Genomic DNA, 17,812 nt, shown 5'->3' on the forward strand with positions numbered 1-17,812 from the left:
TAAAGTCTGAATTCCACCCACTGGCCATCCATCATCGTAATATAAAATACAAGTGTATTTCAGTAGAAAATTGGTCCCTTTGTGTTAGTTGAGAGAATGACGCAACAGGCAGGACCCGCTCGTCATTTTAATTGCCAGTGCACAGAAAACAACCTTATTCGCCCAACCCCTCCTGCACGGCTATTGTCCTGAAATGAAAGTTGAGTGCCAGCCCGCATGCGTGTGCGTTTTAAGTATGTGAAGGTGGCTGCCGAACAGAGAAAGGAAGAGGCATTTGCACATTCTGTAAAACCAACTTGCTTCCTGAGAGGAACTTTACATTTAATTGTGTTTGTGCACTTGAACACCTCGCTGCTGCTGATCAATTATGCAACAGGAATGCTGCTGATATCATATTCCCCAGGCAATGGGGAAAAATACTCACTTAGCTGCAATATGGAGTCTTGAGTATGTGCTACATAGACATCTTATTCGTCCTTCCCGATCCAATGAAATACAATCACTTTATTTCTTTCTGTTCATTTGGTCACATCTAATATTTCTTTCCTCCTCTCTTATAGATGACTTTTTACTTGACTTGCTTTGAGAGCTCACTGGACTTCATATTGGTGGCATCGGTTGAACAGCAGCCAAATCCCAACTCAATATCCGATATTAACTTCATTTATCTTGAAGTAACAAAAGAATGAGCCGCCACTTAACCTCTAACTTCTGAGCAAGCTACTCTTTTTGTCAAAGTTCCCACCTTGAATTCGATGTGGCAAAATGAAGCAATCGGTACAAATGCCATGCCGTAACCAATATTTTTGATTTTTAAAATATTAGGCCATTCTAACTCCGTTTTACAAATATAATTTGCTAATATGATGGCCACATTCAATATGGCAGACTCACTGACTTGGAAAAAGGTTAACCTGCTTACAGTGGTGTTTGCAGCGTTAGGTTAAAAAGAACGCGAGTGTAATGGTTAACTGTACACAATGCGCCACCCTTTGCCCAAAGTCGGCTGGAATGCAGCTCAGCAACCTTCTTTTTTATTTTTTTATTTTTTTATATATACATTTAATTGTCTTCACAAGTGTATTTTTGCTCCTGCTCACTAAGCTGTAGTTTTGTTTAAAACCGAGCTTCACCCAGCCTGTGTCTCGTTTGGCTTTGTTTGGAAGCTGCTGACAGGCGGGAGCGCGCATGCAGCGTGGTCCCGTTGCGCTCAGTGGAGCAGCAGAGGCGCGTCCGTGTTGCAGCACCACGAGCGAGATTCTTCAGCTCCCGCTTGTTTTGAAGTTCGTTCTGATCACTTCTCGACGACGAAAGCTCCTGAAGTTCTTTTATAAACGCCATTTTTTCCTGACAAGTGCAGCTCTGTTATTCTCTGCATTGCCCAGTGACATCTTTTTCTGGAGTGCACCAAAGAGTTTTGCCCGTGTGAGCAAACACTTCAGGACCAAGGACAGATCCAAAGGGCAGTCTGGCAAACACGGCACAAGAGGACAACATCTGCACGCTCCTGGTCACATGAAGCGGCTCTCGGTGCGTTCGCGGTCGCCAAGGAAAGCTGCACGTCAATAAAATTTTGGTAAGGCACCGTGCTTTTATTTCCTTCCAATTCAGCGTGTTTTTTCCTGCATCATGAGCCTCATCTCTCTGTTGCGCTCTCTCATTTTTTTTTTTAAATACAATATTTTCCGAATTATACTCCACATTGTATCCCAGCCTGCAATTGGATTAACTATTTTAGTTAATATAATCAAAACAACTCAATTAGTTTAGTTTATGAAGCAAACTTAAGATCTGCTAGAAACGATAGAAACAAATATTTTGCCGTGTTTGCTATGAAATATGTAAACAAAATTACAAAATAAATAACGGTTGCTTTATGGCTATTATAGTATGTTTATTGTTTGCAGTGCTATAAAACTGCTCTGGCAATATCAATTAAAACTGATTTATTTCCTCTCCAGTACAGTACTGCTCTTACATTAAGATCTACCTGAAGTGTAGTACACAGATTAGTACATTCTGTACCTAATCTAGTGGCCATCAGAGGTGACATCTCGACAGTGATGGATGACAAGCGGCTGGAGCTGTCACTGTCACTTTCTGCCGTGCTCTTCCACACCCAATCCATTTGTTTAGAGGAAAATCAGTGTTGGAGCCAAACAAGTTGCATTTCTATCTTCCACTTGTCTGCATTGAAAAAAAAAAAAAACAATTCAAAAAAATATATATATACACACATATATATATATATATACATATATATATATATATATATATATATGTGTATACTTATATGCTTATATACTTATATATATACTACATCTCATGGGAGGAGTGCCACATTCGATCTCCTATTAATGTAACTCATAGGCACTAAATTACACGTCAATTCTTATACACTGGAGGATTCCACCAAAGAGTGCAGAGGCTTTGTCTGGATTAAGCTAATATTAATGAATACATTCTGGTTTTATTCAAATGTTACTGAATGAGTAAATCCCATTTACAACCACCAGCTACAATGTTAGGTACTCAATCTAATTAGAACCAATAAGAGAGGTCAAATCTTGCCTTTGCAAGAATTGTAATACTACTTGGTTTTAATTGTTACTGTAATTTAACAATACATGGATGTGTTTTGTGATTGTGAGGGACACTTAAAAACACTTTTGAGAATTAATTGATTGTAAAGAGTAGTATGAAATTGATTGTCATCTAGAAGAAAGTGAGGCAAAATGGGGCGTACAAATGATCTCAAACACAACTGCTTCAATTAATTGTTTGTTTAACTTAATTCCTGTAAGTGCAGAAGTTACCAGAAACACCTCTTGATTTGGTGAAGTTGTGAAGTTCAGCATACAAAAAACTAAAGCCAAAAATGTTGTTTAACAGCAGACAGTAAATAAATAAAAAATTAACAACATATAAATGTAAACACGATAAAACCAAGGGGTCTTGCCTAACATCTAACGGGAGGTCTTTCCAAAAGGTCAGTTGTCCTCAAAAGTCTTGATCTCACCCTTGACCCTCATAAGGACAAGTTCTTTAAAACATTGTTGGATAGATGTATCATAGTAGAACTCAAGCACAGGTGCTTCTTAAAGTTTGTCTCTCACTTAACATCTTCATACGCGACTGTACGTGCCAATCACAGAATAATTGAGAGTGAATCTGCACAGACTCACACATGACACTCTGGCTATATTTGGACCAGACAATGAAAAATTGTGTTATCAAGGCATCTTTTATGCTAATGGTGAATGGACAAGTCCTCTCCGACTGCTTCTTTCCGATTGAACTTTCGGAGCACGAAGTCGCTCCGCCGCGATGTCTACATGGGCGTCCTTGTAATGACTTGATTGAAGGCTGATGGGACCATTTGAAGGCTGATGAAGGTCCTGGTTGTCTTTCAAATCGGAAATGCGTTTTTTTTTTGGGGGGGGGGGGGGTTGATACCCTGCCGTTTCATGTCCTCTATGGCGTCTGACTGCATTTGCGCTTCTTAGAGTTCTGAGAGACCTCCAACCTCCATTTGGCCTACTTTTACAAAGGCTCGCCTAATTGGCTGTTCCTTATGGCGCCATTAATTCACACGGCGACCTTGCCTTTGCAACCAGAAAGCTGCCATCTGCTCCAGCGCAGAAGAGCAATTAGACTTTTTTTCATGTTGGACATGGAAGTGACACTCTGACCTTGACCCTATTAGGTCAAACGTAAATGGCGACACATGCACCTCGCTTTTGTGTTCGCCATGTTGCACCACCCGCCCCGTCCGTAACTTAGATCACATCTTCACACTCTCGGCGAACATCCTCGCTGGATACAAAGCAGTGCATTCATCAATGCGCTGCTCGAGCTGCCACCCACAACCTGATGTAATATTTATCCTGAGCGGGGGAATGCAGCATTCATTAGACTCTTACCTTCCTGTTGTTTTCTTTTTGAGAGCGTCACAGAATATTCTTGGAGCATATTCCGAGCGAGGTGGATTGACGATCGTCAATTTGCGTCATCGCCTATTTCGGAAATGTCACATAGCATGTGCAAAAGGTATGGATGGACACAGTAAAAAGTTTGAATACACGATGAGTTATGAATAAATAAGCATGTTTGGCATGGCTATTCTAATTTAATGAGCCCTCTTCATTATCATTTGACATCACAACAACTCACCAAATCAAAACACAGTAGGCTCGCTTCTGTAGAGATCTATATTAGCATACACTGCCCGCTTCCCTGCAGTCCAACCCTCACTTATTATTTTTTTTGAACCCAGCAAGTTACCATGGCAACATTGAGGAGCACCACCATCTATGTGTCATCTCCTCGTAAGCTGAGAAAATCCTCCTCATCTGGGAAATGTCCGGAATTTCTACAGCTTGGATTTTATGTCTCATAAGAACAAAGTAAACAATTTCAGGTTTGCTCTGTGAAATGATAGAATTTGCTGTCTTCGTCACAAGGCTGACTAAAAATCTTTATTTTTTTTTATTTTTTTTCTGTGAGGCCAACAATAATGACCGTATTGATTGTTGATTTTTTTCTTTATAGGAAGTGTCCACCATGCCGTGTCCAGTATCAGAAAACACACACTCTCTGTAAACTGCCACCTCCCGACACTTCAATACACTGACCCCCAAAATCTTCCTTCCGCCATGCTGAGCATCGCGCTCCGCCTCAGGTGTTGGGCCTTTCCGGCGCATTCTTACTGGCCCCTCCAGATCCTCCTCCTTGAGTTGCTGGTACCAGGGAGCCTGCCCAGCATGTCCAGACTCCCCCCGGCGGCCAAGCGTGAGATCCTCATCGACGGCGACTTGGTAATCGGTGGCCTCTTCCCGGTGCACCACAAAGGCGAAGGGACGGAGGACTGTGGTAAAATCAACGCGGAGCGAGGGATCCAGAGACTGGAGGCCATGCTGCTGGCGCTCGACGAGATTAACTCAAGTGATCGCATTCTTCCTGGACTCCAGCTCGGGGCGCACATCCTTGACACCTGCTCAAAGGACACCTACGCTCTGGAGCAGTCCCTCGATTTTGTCAGGGCGTCTCTCACCAAGGTGCACGACCCAGGCTTCATCTGCCCGGATGGGTCCCGACCCATCCAGAATGAAGTCCCGCTGGCCATTTCGGGGGTTATCGGTGGATCCTACAGTGATGTTTCCATCCAGGTAAATGCACTTATTCATACCTGTGAACATTTTAATGAGGCTAACATGCATGTTTTTGAAATGTGGGAGGATCTCATAGCAAGTAAAGGTAAAATCTGAGCACTTGCTAATTCCACACATGAAGGCCAGAGCAAAGTTTAGAATCCAGAACCTTCATACTGCAAGGCAGAAATGTTAGCCACTAGTCCACAGTGCTTCCTCCAAACCTGCTGTTTAAAATATTAACTAACTAAAACGTCCTTCATTCAATTATTTTCTTCACTTGCTGCTATTAACGATTTCGTTATCATCGAGAATGATGTCAGTGCCTAATTTGATCTCATTTTTTTCCCCCCCAAACAAAAAGACATGTGAGAAGACATGTTACAATCTATGGTCCAATCATTTCTGGGCACAAGCATTTATTCCCCTGTTTTATTTGTAATAAAAATTCAAATAATGAGAAAATGCAAATGATCACAAAAGTGAATTCCTGCCTCAAGTCGAAATAACTAAGTGCCTCATTCTTTATTGCGAGACAGTCTACAGTCCTGTGCGTTGTAATAAACACACTCAGAGCATTAATAATTGACATAACACCTGAAGTGTTGGTGACTACGTGAACTCATGAATATGCAGATATGCATGTTAATCAGTGTATTTGCCGCTGTGTATGCACATTATGTGGATTTGTGCGCCTAGTTGAAATGAATCAACTGCCAACAATTCAATTAGGCACATACGCTATTCTCAAATGATATAGTAACTTGCTCCATATTGTTGATTTGCACAGAAATATAGTTTTATTGATGCAGTCAATTACTTTCATTGTTTATTATTCTTATTATCATCCATTACTTTCATCATCTTTGAGATACCCAAAAGTGTCTGTTGCGCACTAGTTCAAATTCAGTTAGTAACCGAAAAGATGACCTTTTTGATTGACAGCTCAGATTATAGTATAATCTAAATATTATATAGTATATTATAGAATATAATATAAATGATCAAATATGTGAACGTCTTTAGGGCAAAATGTAAAGATGGTTTTGCCAGAGTTGGATGATTCCATGCATACATTTCCACTGAGTTTTGACATTATCAGAAGGATACCATGAAGATGGCAGATCCATTTTTACCACTGGGAAGAAATGCAAGCATGATGATGTCCTCCATGCCACACATGAATTATATATTGTAGCAGTCAAACCTTTATGATTGCAACCACCTTCCATTGATTTGTTTTCGAAACCTTTTATCAATTTGATATCACTTCCTTTTATATTTAAACTCAACTGAATCTCTGCTTGCTTTTTAGTGCCTTTGCATGAGAAAATGAGAGTTGAGACTTGGATGGCTCCTCATAACCAAATCTATTTGTAGCTCTTTTGCCTCTCGCCGTGGGAGTATAAAACCTTTTTTTTTTTCACTATAATTGCCAGCACCTCCACAGAAATGAACATATAGGAAGAGGAAGTGCCGATTCTTTGAATAAGACTGTGACGCTACGGCATGATTTGAGTCTTGAATCAGGTCTGGGCATGAGTCCAGTAAGCAATTCGTAAGTGTGAAAGGCCATTTCAACAACAGGATGTCCTCGTTGAAAACCACTGGCATAATATCGACTTCCTTTTCCTTGCTGCGATGCCAACGTTTCTGACAAAAGAACAGCAGGTTTGCGCCGCCTAGGCCACCCAGATCCAAAAATGAAGCTCACACTGTCACGGCACTCAACTGTCTTTCAGGTTTACTTTGAGTCTGTCAAGACAACGGGCGCCTGCCAAGAATGTTTTTCATAAACTTAGCAGAAGCGTTTATTTGCACCATCTGGGAGATTTCTCTTTTAGTGAGCAGCAAAGCGTCCACCTGTGTGTAAGAAAGGAAGCGAATGGAAGCTGTGCCAGTCTCTTGTGATCCTGACAAGGATTCTCTCATAATTAGGCTCTTTCATCATTTTAATTTTTTTTCTCTACCTTGTCAAGGCTTACCTTCATACAAAAGAAGAATTCGTGACCATCTGGTGGAGGATTGAATTAGCGTTGATTGTTGATGTGCATTCATTCGGATTTTATGCCCATATTCAAATTCAGCACTTTTCGAGACAATGCCTTAATTTACTTTCCAACAGTGGAAGCCAAACTTTCAATTGGATACATTAATCTAACAAAGCTTCAACTATGCACAAAACTATGTCAGGTGGGTCTAAAATCAGGCGGCTCTGTGGCGCACTGGGTAGCACGTCCTCCTCACAGTTAGGAGGGTGCGGGTTTGATTCCACCTCCGGGCTTCCCTGTGTGGAATTTGCATGTTCTCCCCGCGTGGGTTTTCTCTGGGCACTCCGGTTTCCTCCCACATCCGGAAAACATGCTTGGTAGGCCGATTGAAAACTCCAAATTGTCCCTAGGTGCAAGTGCGTAGGGTTATTTGTCTCTGTGTGCCCTGCGACTGGCTGGCAACCGGTTTAGGGTGTCCCCCGCCTACTGCCCGATGACGGCTGGGATAGGCTCCAGCACTCCCGCGACCCCCGTGGGGACTAAGCGGTCCAGAAAATGGATGGATGGGTCTAAAATCAATATTTTTTGGTATTGGTTTTTGTTTTAACACATTTTACATATTTCTTGACATCAATACATCCATCCATTTTCCGTACTGCTTAGTCCCCACGGGGGTCGCGGGCGTGCTGGAGTTTATCCCAGCCGTCATCGGGCAGTAGGCGGGGGACACCCTGAACCGGTTGCCAGCCAATCGCAGGGGACACAGAGACAAACAACCATACGCACTCGCACTTATTGATCACAATTTATAAAAGCATGAAATTCAGCACATCTGCATAACATTAAAAATATAAAAGTAACAATATAAGCCCCTTGAAGCTCAAGTACAAACACTTGCACTAATTTTCTCTTACACCTTTTCACCCGTTGTGCCTTTTAAGTTAACATTTCTCAACTTGTTTTTTTGCACACAAACTGTAAATTGGAGCTTTGTTTGCCGAAACACTGGGTGCAAATAAGAATCGTGTTGACAAAGGTACATTAGTTCTTTTTTCAACGTTTTTGTCGTGTCCTCTCACTTGCTTCAAAGTGTCGTGTTTGTGCATGAACTTCTCACACATTCTGTGCAACTGTCGGTCTGGTCCCAATTAACACATCCCAATGACACTCCGCTCACAAGTCAAGCAAGTTTTGGTGACGTCAAGTCAAGACACATTTATTGCTAACTTCTTGCCAGTCCATGTTTCTGCATAATCTGCTTGTCTATTGTGCAAAGCAGTAGTTTTTTTCTGGGCCATTCAGAGAGAGGTTACAGCGGAAAAAGCTTCAGGTCTTCAAGTGTCTGCCTGAATGTCATCTGCTAGACTCTAGCAGCTAGAGGCTTCTACTTGACACGCACCTCTGGGACATTCAGATGGACTTTCTCTGTTGAGATGAAAAAAAATAAAGAAGTCATGACAGCGACATGATTTAAGAAACATATAGGCGCTATTCCAGATGTCTTAGTTTAATTCCGATTTTTTGGATTAGAACCCCGTAATGCTGCAGATTTTCTTAAGTGTTTTTTTTTTTTTTTTTCCCAAGAACAAATGTAACAAATTTCACAATTTAACAAAATTCCAGCCAAAAACACAGAAGTCCTATCAAACAACTATTTCTGAGCCTAGTCTGCCATCTTTGTGACTACAAATAATTTGAAACAACATTGCTTTCATATTAGCGAAAAACAACCAGTGCTCAGTTTTATAGCTGCCACGTTTCTGGCGGTACAGTCATAGTATTTTGATCAACTAATTTCTTACGACAAAGTCTTGAATCGCGAATGACGTCAGGGTTTGAACTTTGTGACCATAACTGATAATCTAATTAGCTCGTAACACTCATGGTTGTAGAAATGTAATCCTCCATAACTCGTCTTTTACCACGCTCACTGAAGCGGAAGTTATGACACGGAGCAGGCGGACCAATTTTTCGGGGATGGAAGCACTGAACTGTAAAGAGCATATAATTGCTGTCAGTCTGCTTGTAGGGTTAAGCCAACGTGTGAGAGACTTTTAATAAGAAATCTTGGCCAGAACCAAACTCCACTAAATTGCCTACCTACCTATAAATTGATCCAACGTATCTATTAAACAACATGCGACATCAAACGTGTCCCCGATACTTCCAAGACCGTTTATCAGCCCGCTGTATGGAAAAGATGCAAATTCAATATGGACCTATAGACGCCAGTGGGCGATTTCATATATATTCATCGGCCGACTGCACTCACAGATGAAGCACTAACGGGTGCGTGGCGTGGCATGGCGTGCCTGTTTGAATCCATCACATTGACTCGTTTCATACCCTCCAGAACTGGTAGAATGCCTGCCGCCTGTGCCGTCTCTTGTCTTTGGGCTGTTGCAGTAGAAGGAGGTCAAATGCGTGGGTCCGTGTCCATTACGCTTTTGTAACTTCTCAGGCCACACGTGTTGGTGGTGTGTTATCGGTGAGAATACACAAAGTGTGTCTCTGCTTGGTCGTATACGTTTACAAGGGGAGAAATACCTTTAATAGACCTAATGTTGGAGAAATATTCAACAAAAGTATCTGCTGTACTTATCCTTGTGACCAATTGAATGTCGTGCAAACATCCCTACCTATACTTACCACCATCTACTAGCTGTTTAACTTTAAACTACTGCCACAATCAAAGCCATAATGTTAAATGTGGCCCGTGAGTGGAATACTGTACGACGATGAACGGTCAATAATATCACTCCTGGATTTATTTTTGTGTACGGGCAGGAATTAATTATTTTATAAAAACACTAATGGCTTAATCTTTAAAGGGGATGTTTTCAGTATTACACCCATGAGGACATCATTGTTTGGGAAGCCCCCGAGGCTTACAATAAAGCAAGAGGGATGCATAATAAGCGTGTTTGTGTTCAATAATCACCATGGTGTCTCGCGAGGACCCATAGAAATACCCCCCCACACACACACACACACTTCTCCATCTGGTCTGTTTCTGTGCTTTGTTGCCAAAAAATGTATTCAAACAGTTACGACCTCTCAAGTAAATAATGTGACAATTCTACTTTGATGAAGCCAATTTTTCATACGACATACATAAGTTAAAAGACAAATACATTCATTTGGATGGAGACTGATGAATATGTATCAAGTGCAAAACAAGGTTTCTGTCTTTGAGATTTGTTTTCAGGGAATTTTGCTCTGAGCAACCAATCAGAGGATGGAAAAATGATGACATTTGTGTGCCAGCTAGCTGGACCCCTGGGCCCAATCTGAAATCCGATATAGGTTAAAGAAGCAGTCGGCAGTACATGCCAGTCTGAAATCCTATTGGGCAAAAAAAAAGAAAAAAAATCAACACCCTACGCATGCTGGAAGCAGTACAGACAAGATAAATGACCAGAAATAATTCATACAATTTCACAAAACATATATTAGAATTTAGATTGTCGTAGACTAAACTTTGCACTAGCAGTCAAATAAAATGGCTCCTGTTTTTACGCCAAGCGCACAGGGGCCAATTAACCAAAATAGGCTCCCAAAGTTCTCCATTGATTTTTAATGTCTGTGGGTCAAATTTGAATATAGATAGTTCAAAACAATGGGAGGTTTGGTTCAAGAGATAGCTTGGCTAAGGGAGACGGAGTGAAAAGCCAGCAGCAAAGCTGAAGAGCAACAGAACATCCATCCATCCATCCATCCATCCATTTTCTGTACCGCTTAGTCCCCACTGGGGTCGCGGGCGTGCTGGAGCCTATCCCAGCCGTCATCGGGCAGTAGGCGGGGGACACCCTGAACCGGTTGCCAGCCAATCGCAGGGCACACAGAGACAAACAACCATTTGCACGCACACTCACACCTAGGGACAATTTGGAGTGTTCAATCAGCCTACCAAGCATGTTTTTGGGATGTGGGAGGAAACCGGAGTGCCCGGAGAAAACCCACGCGGGCCCGGGGAGAACATGCAAACTCCACACAGGGAGGGCCGGAGGTGGAATCGAACCCGCACCCTCCTAACTGTGAGGCGGACGTGCTACCCAAGTGCGCCACCGAGCCGCCTGAACAGCCTGATAAAATCCCCCTCGTTGGTCATTGCGGGTGTTGGTATTAAGCTACGGGTCTGATGGCTGAAGCCGCTGGCGATGCGGACCCTGACTGAGTAAACAGCTTGATAGTGACAAACACTCCACTGCTCCATTCAGCTGAAGTGCGTTAAAATGCAAGTCAATGAATGGACCTACTTTACATACTGTCGGCATGGATGGATAGAAGTATGAATGGGATGTACATGAAATCTTAGCGTAGAATAGATTCAATGTTGTTGTTCATGCTTTGTTTTTGCAGCTTTGCACTTCTGTCAAGACGCAGTTATCTGTCAAACAAAAACCAAAAAAAGGAACGAGCGGTGATTACCCATTGTGTAGTGCAGTCTTTACATGCACACAGAGAATCTATTAAGTTCCCTGAAAAAGAGCCTCTTGCTTGAAATTCAATTGGAAGCAAAGACCAAAACAGTTACCAGAGGGGCCAACATCTAAATTAATAAATGCTAATGTCTCATTTTTCCCCCGAATAGGCCATTCCTTGTAAAATGTCCGGAAATGGACAATTCCCGCAGTTCACAAAGACAAATGCTTAAGCCAGGCAGGTGTTAAAAGTCTTTGAGCAAAAAAGTATATCGACTAAAAATTTCAATGTGGATTTCTCTAAAGTCCGTTTTGTTTCTCTAAAGGTGGCCAACCTCCTTCGACTCTTCCAGATCCCTCAAATCAGCTACGCTTCCACCAGTGCCAAACTAAGTGACAAATCCCGTTATGACTACTTTGCCCGCACCGTGCCCGCAGACTTCTACCAAGCCAAAGCCATGGCGGAGATTCTGCGTTATTTCAAATGGACCTACGTGTCCACTGTGGCATCGGAGGGCGACTACGGCGAGACGGGGATCGACGCCTTTCAGCAAGAGGCCCGCTCCCACCAAATCTGCATCGCCACCTCGGCCAAGGTGAGCCGTTCCATGAACCGTCAGGGCTTTGAGAACGTGATCCGCTCCCTGCAGCAGAAGTCCAACGCCAAGGTGGTCATCATGTTCACCCGCAGCGAGGATGCCAGGGAGCTGCTGGTGGCCGCCGCCCGCATGAAAGTCAATTTCATCTGGGTGGCCAGTGACGGCTGGGGAGCGCAGGAGAGCGTGGTGAGGGCCAGCGAGACGGCTGCGGATGGCGCTTTCACCATCGAGCTGGCCTCCTACCCTATCAGAGAATTTGAAGACTACTTCACCAAACTGAACCCGTACACCAACACCAGGAACCCTTGGTTCAAAGAGTTCTGGGAGCACCGCTTCGGCTGCAGCCTCCAGGAACACGGGTGCAGCGAGCGCAGCCTCAGGGATGGCACTTTTGAGCAGGAGTCCAAGATCATGTTTGTGGTCAACGCCGTCTACGCCATGGCCTACGCCCTACACAACATGAGGCAAGCGGTGTGCTCCAACACCTCCAAAGTCTGTGAAGCCATGAAACCGGGCAATGGTAAAAGGTTCTACAAGGAGTTCATTCTGAAGACCAAGTTTGAAGGTAGTAATCATAACAACCACCTGACATGACATTATTTGAATCTAAAAAACAACAGTTATGGCTCACCGAACCCCGCGGGCCTCAAAAAATAACATGCGGTTATACAAATAAGATGTTTGGCCGGATTTCTATGAAATAGCGATAAAAGTGATCCAATTTTGAGTTATCTCATGCCGTGTGGCTCACTTTTGATATACATTCTATTTGAAAAAAGACAAATGGAATCAGATATCTGAAATGTGAATCCACTCTTGATCATATCGCAGCACAAAATATCAAGTCTGCCAAGGTGACCGCAGTTTAAGCAAAAAGATCTGTGGGAGCCAACGAATTGAGATGATCCATGACATTTTTTGCACAAGTAAATATAAATGTTGTAAATCAAAACTAAAGCAAAAGCTCATAAAAGTTTCGCCTTTTGAGGATTATTTTTCCCGGAAAATGTGGTTGACTTCCAAATACGGTCATTCATCTGATGTTAAAACGATGATTGATTTTCCAGCTCCGTTTCGACCCGTGGACACCCTAAACATGGTGCGCTTTGACTCTGTCGGCGACAGCATCAGCCGCTACAACATCTTCCACTACCACCAAGAAGACGGGAAGTTTGTCTACAAGAAGGTGGGCTACTGGGACCAGAACCTGACCCTGAACACCACGCTGGTAAGCTGGCCCGGGCTGTCGCCGCCCACCTCGCAGTGTAGCGACCCCTGCAGGAAGAACGAGGTGAAGAGCATGCAGCCCGGCGACGTGTGCTGCTGGATCTGCATCCCCTGCCAACCCTACCAGTACCTTCAGGATGAGTTCACGTGTGCCGATTGCGGCTTCGGCCAGTGGCCCCTGGACAACCTGACGGGCTGCTACGACCTGCCCGAAGAGTACATCCGCTGGGAGGACGCGTGGGCCATCGGACCCGTTACCATCTCCTGCTTGGGAATAATGTGCACCCTCTCCGTGGTGGCCCTGTTCTTCAAGCACAACGAGACGCCGGTGGTGAAGGCGAGCGGACGTGAGCTCTCCTACATCCTCCTGCTGGGAGTCCTGATGTGCTACAGCATGACCTTCATCTACATCGCCAAGCCTTCCACCGTCGTTTGCACGCTGCGCCGACTGGGCCTGGGCACGTCGTTCGCCGTGTGCTACTCGGCTCTGCTCACCAAGACAAACCGAATCGCCCGCATCTTCAGCGGCGTGAAGGACGGCGCCCAGCGGCCTCGCTTCATCAGCCCGGCCTCCCAGGTGGCCATATGCGGAGCGCTTATCTCCTGCCAGCTTCTGGTGGCCGTCATCTGGCTGCTGGTGGAGGTGCCCGGCGTGAGAAAGGAGGCGAGCCCGGAGCGGAGAGACGTGGTGACCCTCAAGTGCAACAGCAGGGATTCCAGCATGCTCATGTCGCTCACCTACAACTGCGTCCTCATCGTCCTCTGCACCGTCTACGCCTTCAAGACGAGGAAGTGCCCGGAAAATTTCAACGAGGCCAAGTTCATCGGTTTTACTATGTACACCACCTGCATCATCTGGCTTGCCTTCCAGCCCATCTTCTATGTCACCGCTAGTGACTACAGGGTAACTATCGGGCACCTTAGCCAGAAATGTCAAATGCAATTTCATGGCGGGCCATTCCACCAAATTGCTGCCATTTGTGTCCTCAGTCAAAAAAAAAAAATGTAAATGCATTGTGATTTTTTTTTAATTGCGCAAAGTGTCTTGCATGGTGAATTGGCTGCAAATACAATTTAAAAATTAGTTATGCACCACAAATGGTTTTCCCATATTTTTATGTTAATTTCATCTACATTTATGAAGTTTCTAAAAAAAAAAAAAAAACATCTGTATTGCCTTTATTTCATGAATTTGATCATTTTATGCTAAGAACTAATTCTTATTACTTACGATCCTCATAATCAAAATTGGACTTTCAGCACAAAAAACAATGCCATGAAAATAATAAGATGGCCGAGACAGCCAGTTTGGGTTGTACAATACATGTCTGATTAAATTTTAAGTGAGTTAAGTTATAACAAGCAAATGGCACTGATTCTGTGGTTCAGTGGAATGGCCCAGTTATGGTTTCCCTCACACACACAGAAAAAAAAACTCACTCACATACACAAAACCTCTCATCTGTGATTTTCTCCAACATTCCAAAAATCTCTTGGACTAAAAATACCTCTACAAATATCAAAGGCTCGCTAACACACAAAATGTCTGTCTGTCTCTTAACTAAAAACTCTCGAGTGACACCAAGAAGCCTCTAACTCTCATCCCAAAAAACGCTCGCATCAAACAACCTCTCACACACATGGAAGAAGAAAAAAACTCTTCAAAAGATTTAAAAAAAAAAAACTTTTTTTTTTCCTTCTTTGTGATATTTTTTGTCTATTCAAAATTATGTGATGGAAAAAAATAATACAACAGATTGTTACTGCATGTGCTTAAAATTTGGCTTCCTTTGGGTGTTACACATTTGAACAAAGGCAGTGCTTAACCTGGCTGTCCCAAACAGTCTGGAACAAATTGACCAAATTTGCAAAACCGTTTTGTACAACTGCACTGCTTAGCACAGATGGCTTTTTCCAACATTTTGCTAATTTAATTCAGCTAAATGCCAGGGCAAAAAATGTTGGAAACAACAATAACAAATACACAACAGGTCATTTGAGGTTCAATATTACAAATTGGAGTTGAATATAAAAATAACGAGAAACAGTTGCAACACTCAAAACCCAACCGACAGTGTTTTTCCAGGCGAAAGTTAAAACGTGTGAGGCTCCTCCTCCGTATGTTTTGGAGGTTATGACGGGTCTCTCTATTCACTTCATGCTGTGCGTCTGCAAATAGAAGTTTTCGGACTGCGGGGCTATCCGGTGGCGTGGGAAGAGATGGTGCTCAGGCACATGACCCCAACAGTCAGCTCATATTAGAGGCTGAACCATGACTAACTGACTGTCCAGTACATTTGATTAGCATTTCTTCATATGTGCGAAAGAAAGAAAAAAATGGACACGTTTATAAAGAAGCTGTATATGAATAAAGATGTATTGTATTGTGTTGTACTCACCCGCTGGCATGCCATGTTTCCTGGCAGGTCCAGACCACCACCATGTGCATTTCTGTCAGTCTGAGCGGATCAGTGGTGCTGGGCTGCCTGTTCGCTCCAAAGGTCCACATCATCCTCTTCCAGCCTCAGAAGAACGTGGCTTCGCTGCGGGTCACAGCCAACCGCTTCAGTGCCACCGTGTCGGCCTCTGCATCCGCTCCCAGTTCCAGTTACTCAAAAGGTGCGCACATACACAACCTCCAACAAAAAGAAAATCCATAATACAAATACTTGGCTCTTCAAGTGTTACCACGATGACCAACATTAAATTACAGATGCATAGTGGGCCCAAGTGCTCATATACAATGTGACTCAAACATCAAATACTTCCAAAATGTTATCACTACTCCTCATTGACGTTTGATGATTTCAGTCAACTAATCGCGTATTACGTGTTTTTGGCATCTTTTCACCTGATTGGCCGATTTCCTTTACCTGACTTGCCCATCTATCAAATCTAAAATGATAATCATGTGTTGCATGAATTGACATTGTCGAAACATTTGTTCTGAACGTATCTCAGGGTCAGCCTCCAACTATGTGCCAACGGTTTGTAACGGTCGTGAAGTGGTGGACTCGACGACTTCCTCATTGTGAGCGCCATCCCATCATCGTGCGTAAAGAGGCCCGGTCGCCACGGCGACAGAGAGACAATGTGCGGGCAGAACTGACGCTGCCCCCCAGCGAACAGTAGGGATCGCTTGACAGGCCCTCGTTTGTATAGATTATTTAATATACTGTGACTTCTTTGGTTTACACTTGGACAATGTGTTTTTGTGAGAATTTAGTAGGAAATCATTTAAAAAAGTTAGGCTCTATCTGGCCGGAATAATAATAATCTGTTCCAGGGTCATTATTGTGTAAGCTTTAACAACTTGACAGGCCATATTGTTACATTCACAACAATCTAACAAGAACTTCTAAAGCTTTATTTGCTCATATCAAATTCGCCATTATGAAACAAACCACTAAAAGAAAATAATATTTAAATTTTTCTATTATAATGTATGCATTTTTGGGGGTATAAAATCCTACTAAATTCTGGCTCGTGACGCCTTGCACCGTGCCTTGTCCTAACTTGTCATGTTGTATGCAGCGATAACGTAATACAGCTGTTCTTCTCTTATTGTCCGTCCAGTGCTGTGAATATATACGATGTTTGAAGACTAAAAATGTTTATTTAACGGAGTAAAAAAAAAAAAGTGACCTATCTTAGTGAGTATAACATGGGAAATTAGATGACTCCTGAGGAAAATGTGTTGATGTAGACATTCTACTTTAGAACACGTGCTTTTATGTAACTTATGTAAATAAAAATGTTTTTGTAATATCAGAATAGAGAATAGAGTTGTATTTTAACATTTTCAAAAACAATTAAGAGCCAATATTTATGAATTTGGCAATACCTAGGTATTATTAATTTTTTTTTTTTAATGTAATGTGTATCAACATGTGATGTTCTACTCATACGGGCTGAAGACCACGTCAGGTCTGCCTCCACATAAACCTGACTTGCATCCAAATTAATAATAACATGTTGCTTTCATTTCTGTAGGATGTTGTGAATGCGCAGCATTTGAAGATTTTCAGTAACATGGGGGTGCCATTTCAGTTCAATGATGTCTCTCAAAGCTGTTTTGGTGGAGATTTGTAAGTCAAACTGCAGAAAGACGAGAGATAAATAAATGTAGTTGGCACTTGTATTGTTTTTAAATACACTGTCTGGATATTAATCATTTTTGTTCCACAAGCTAACTGCTAATCATTAGAACAGCAAGTGACTGTGTTTGCTAAACAATGACAAAGAACCTCCCATTAACAACACAGTGTGGTGTTACTTTCTTACTCTCCAGAAAGTTTTAAATGGTACTGGGAAAAAACAATTTCAGCCCTCAAAAACATGAATGTTTCAATATTTTAGCGTACCTAAAAAAAAGATACCAATATAATTCTCATCTCATATTCATGTGATATATCATATTT

At 42.7% G+C, this 17,812-nt stretch overlaps 1 protein-coding gene across 1 annotated transcript; it reads left to right on the forward strand.

Annotated features, from left to right (window-relative positions):
• The first annotated feature begins 4,655 nt into the window (after window positions 1–4,655).
• grm2b (glutamate receptor, metabotropic 2b) lies at window positions 4,656–17,202 on the forward strand. Its single transcript, XM_061291479.1, has 5 exons — window positions 4,656–5,168; window positions 11,892–12,729; window positions 13,232–14,295; window positions 15,818–16,010; window positions 16,353–17,202. Exons 1-5 carry the CDS (start codon window positions 4,656–4,658, stop codon window positions 16,424–16,426), a joined length of 2,682 nt encoding a protein of 893 aa, XP_061147463.1. The 3' UTR covers window positions 16,427–17,202.
• The last annotated feature ends 610 nt before the right edge of the window (window positions 17,203–17,812 follow it).

The sequence above is a fragment of the Syngnathus typhle genome, linkage group LG11, assembly GCF_033458585.1.
Source record: "Syngnathus typhle isolate RoL2023-S1 ecotype Sweden linkage group LG11, RoL_Styp_1.0, whole genome shotgun sequence".
In the NCBI taxonomy this organism is placed as follows: Eukaryota; Metazoa; Chordata; class Actinopteri; order Syngnathiformes; family Syngnathidae; genus Syngnathus; species Syngnathus typhle.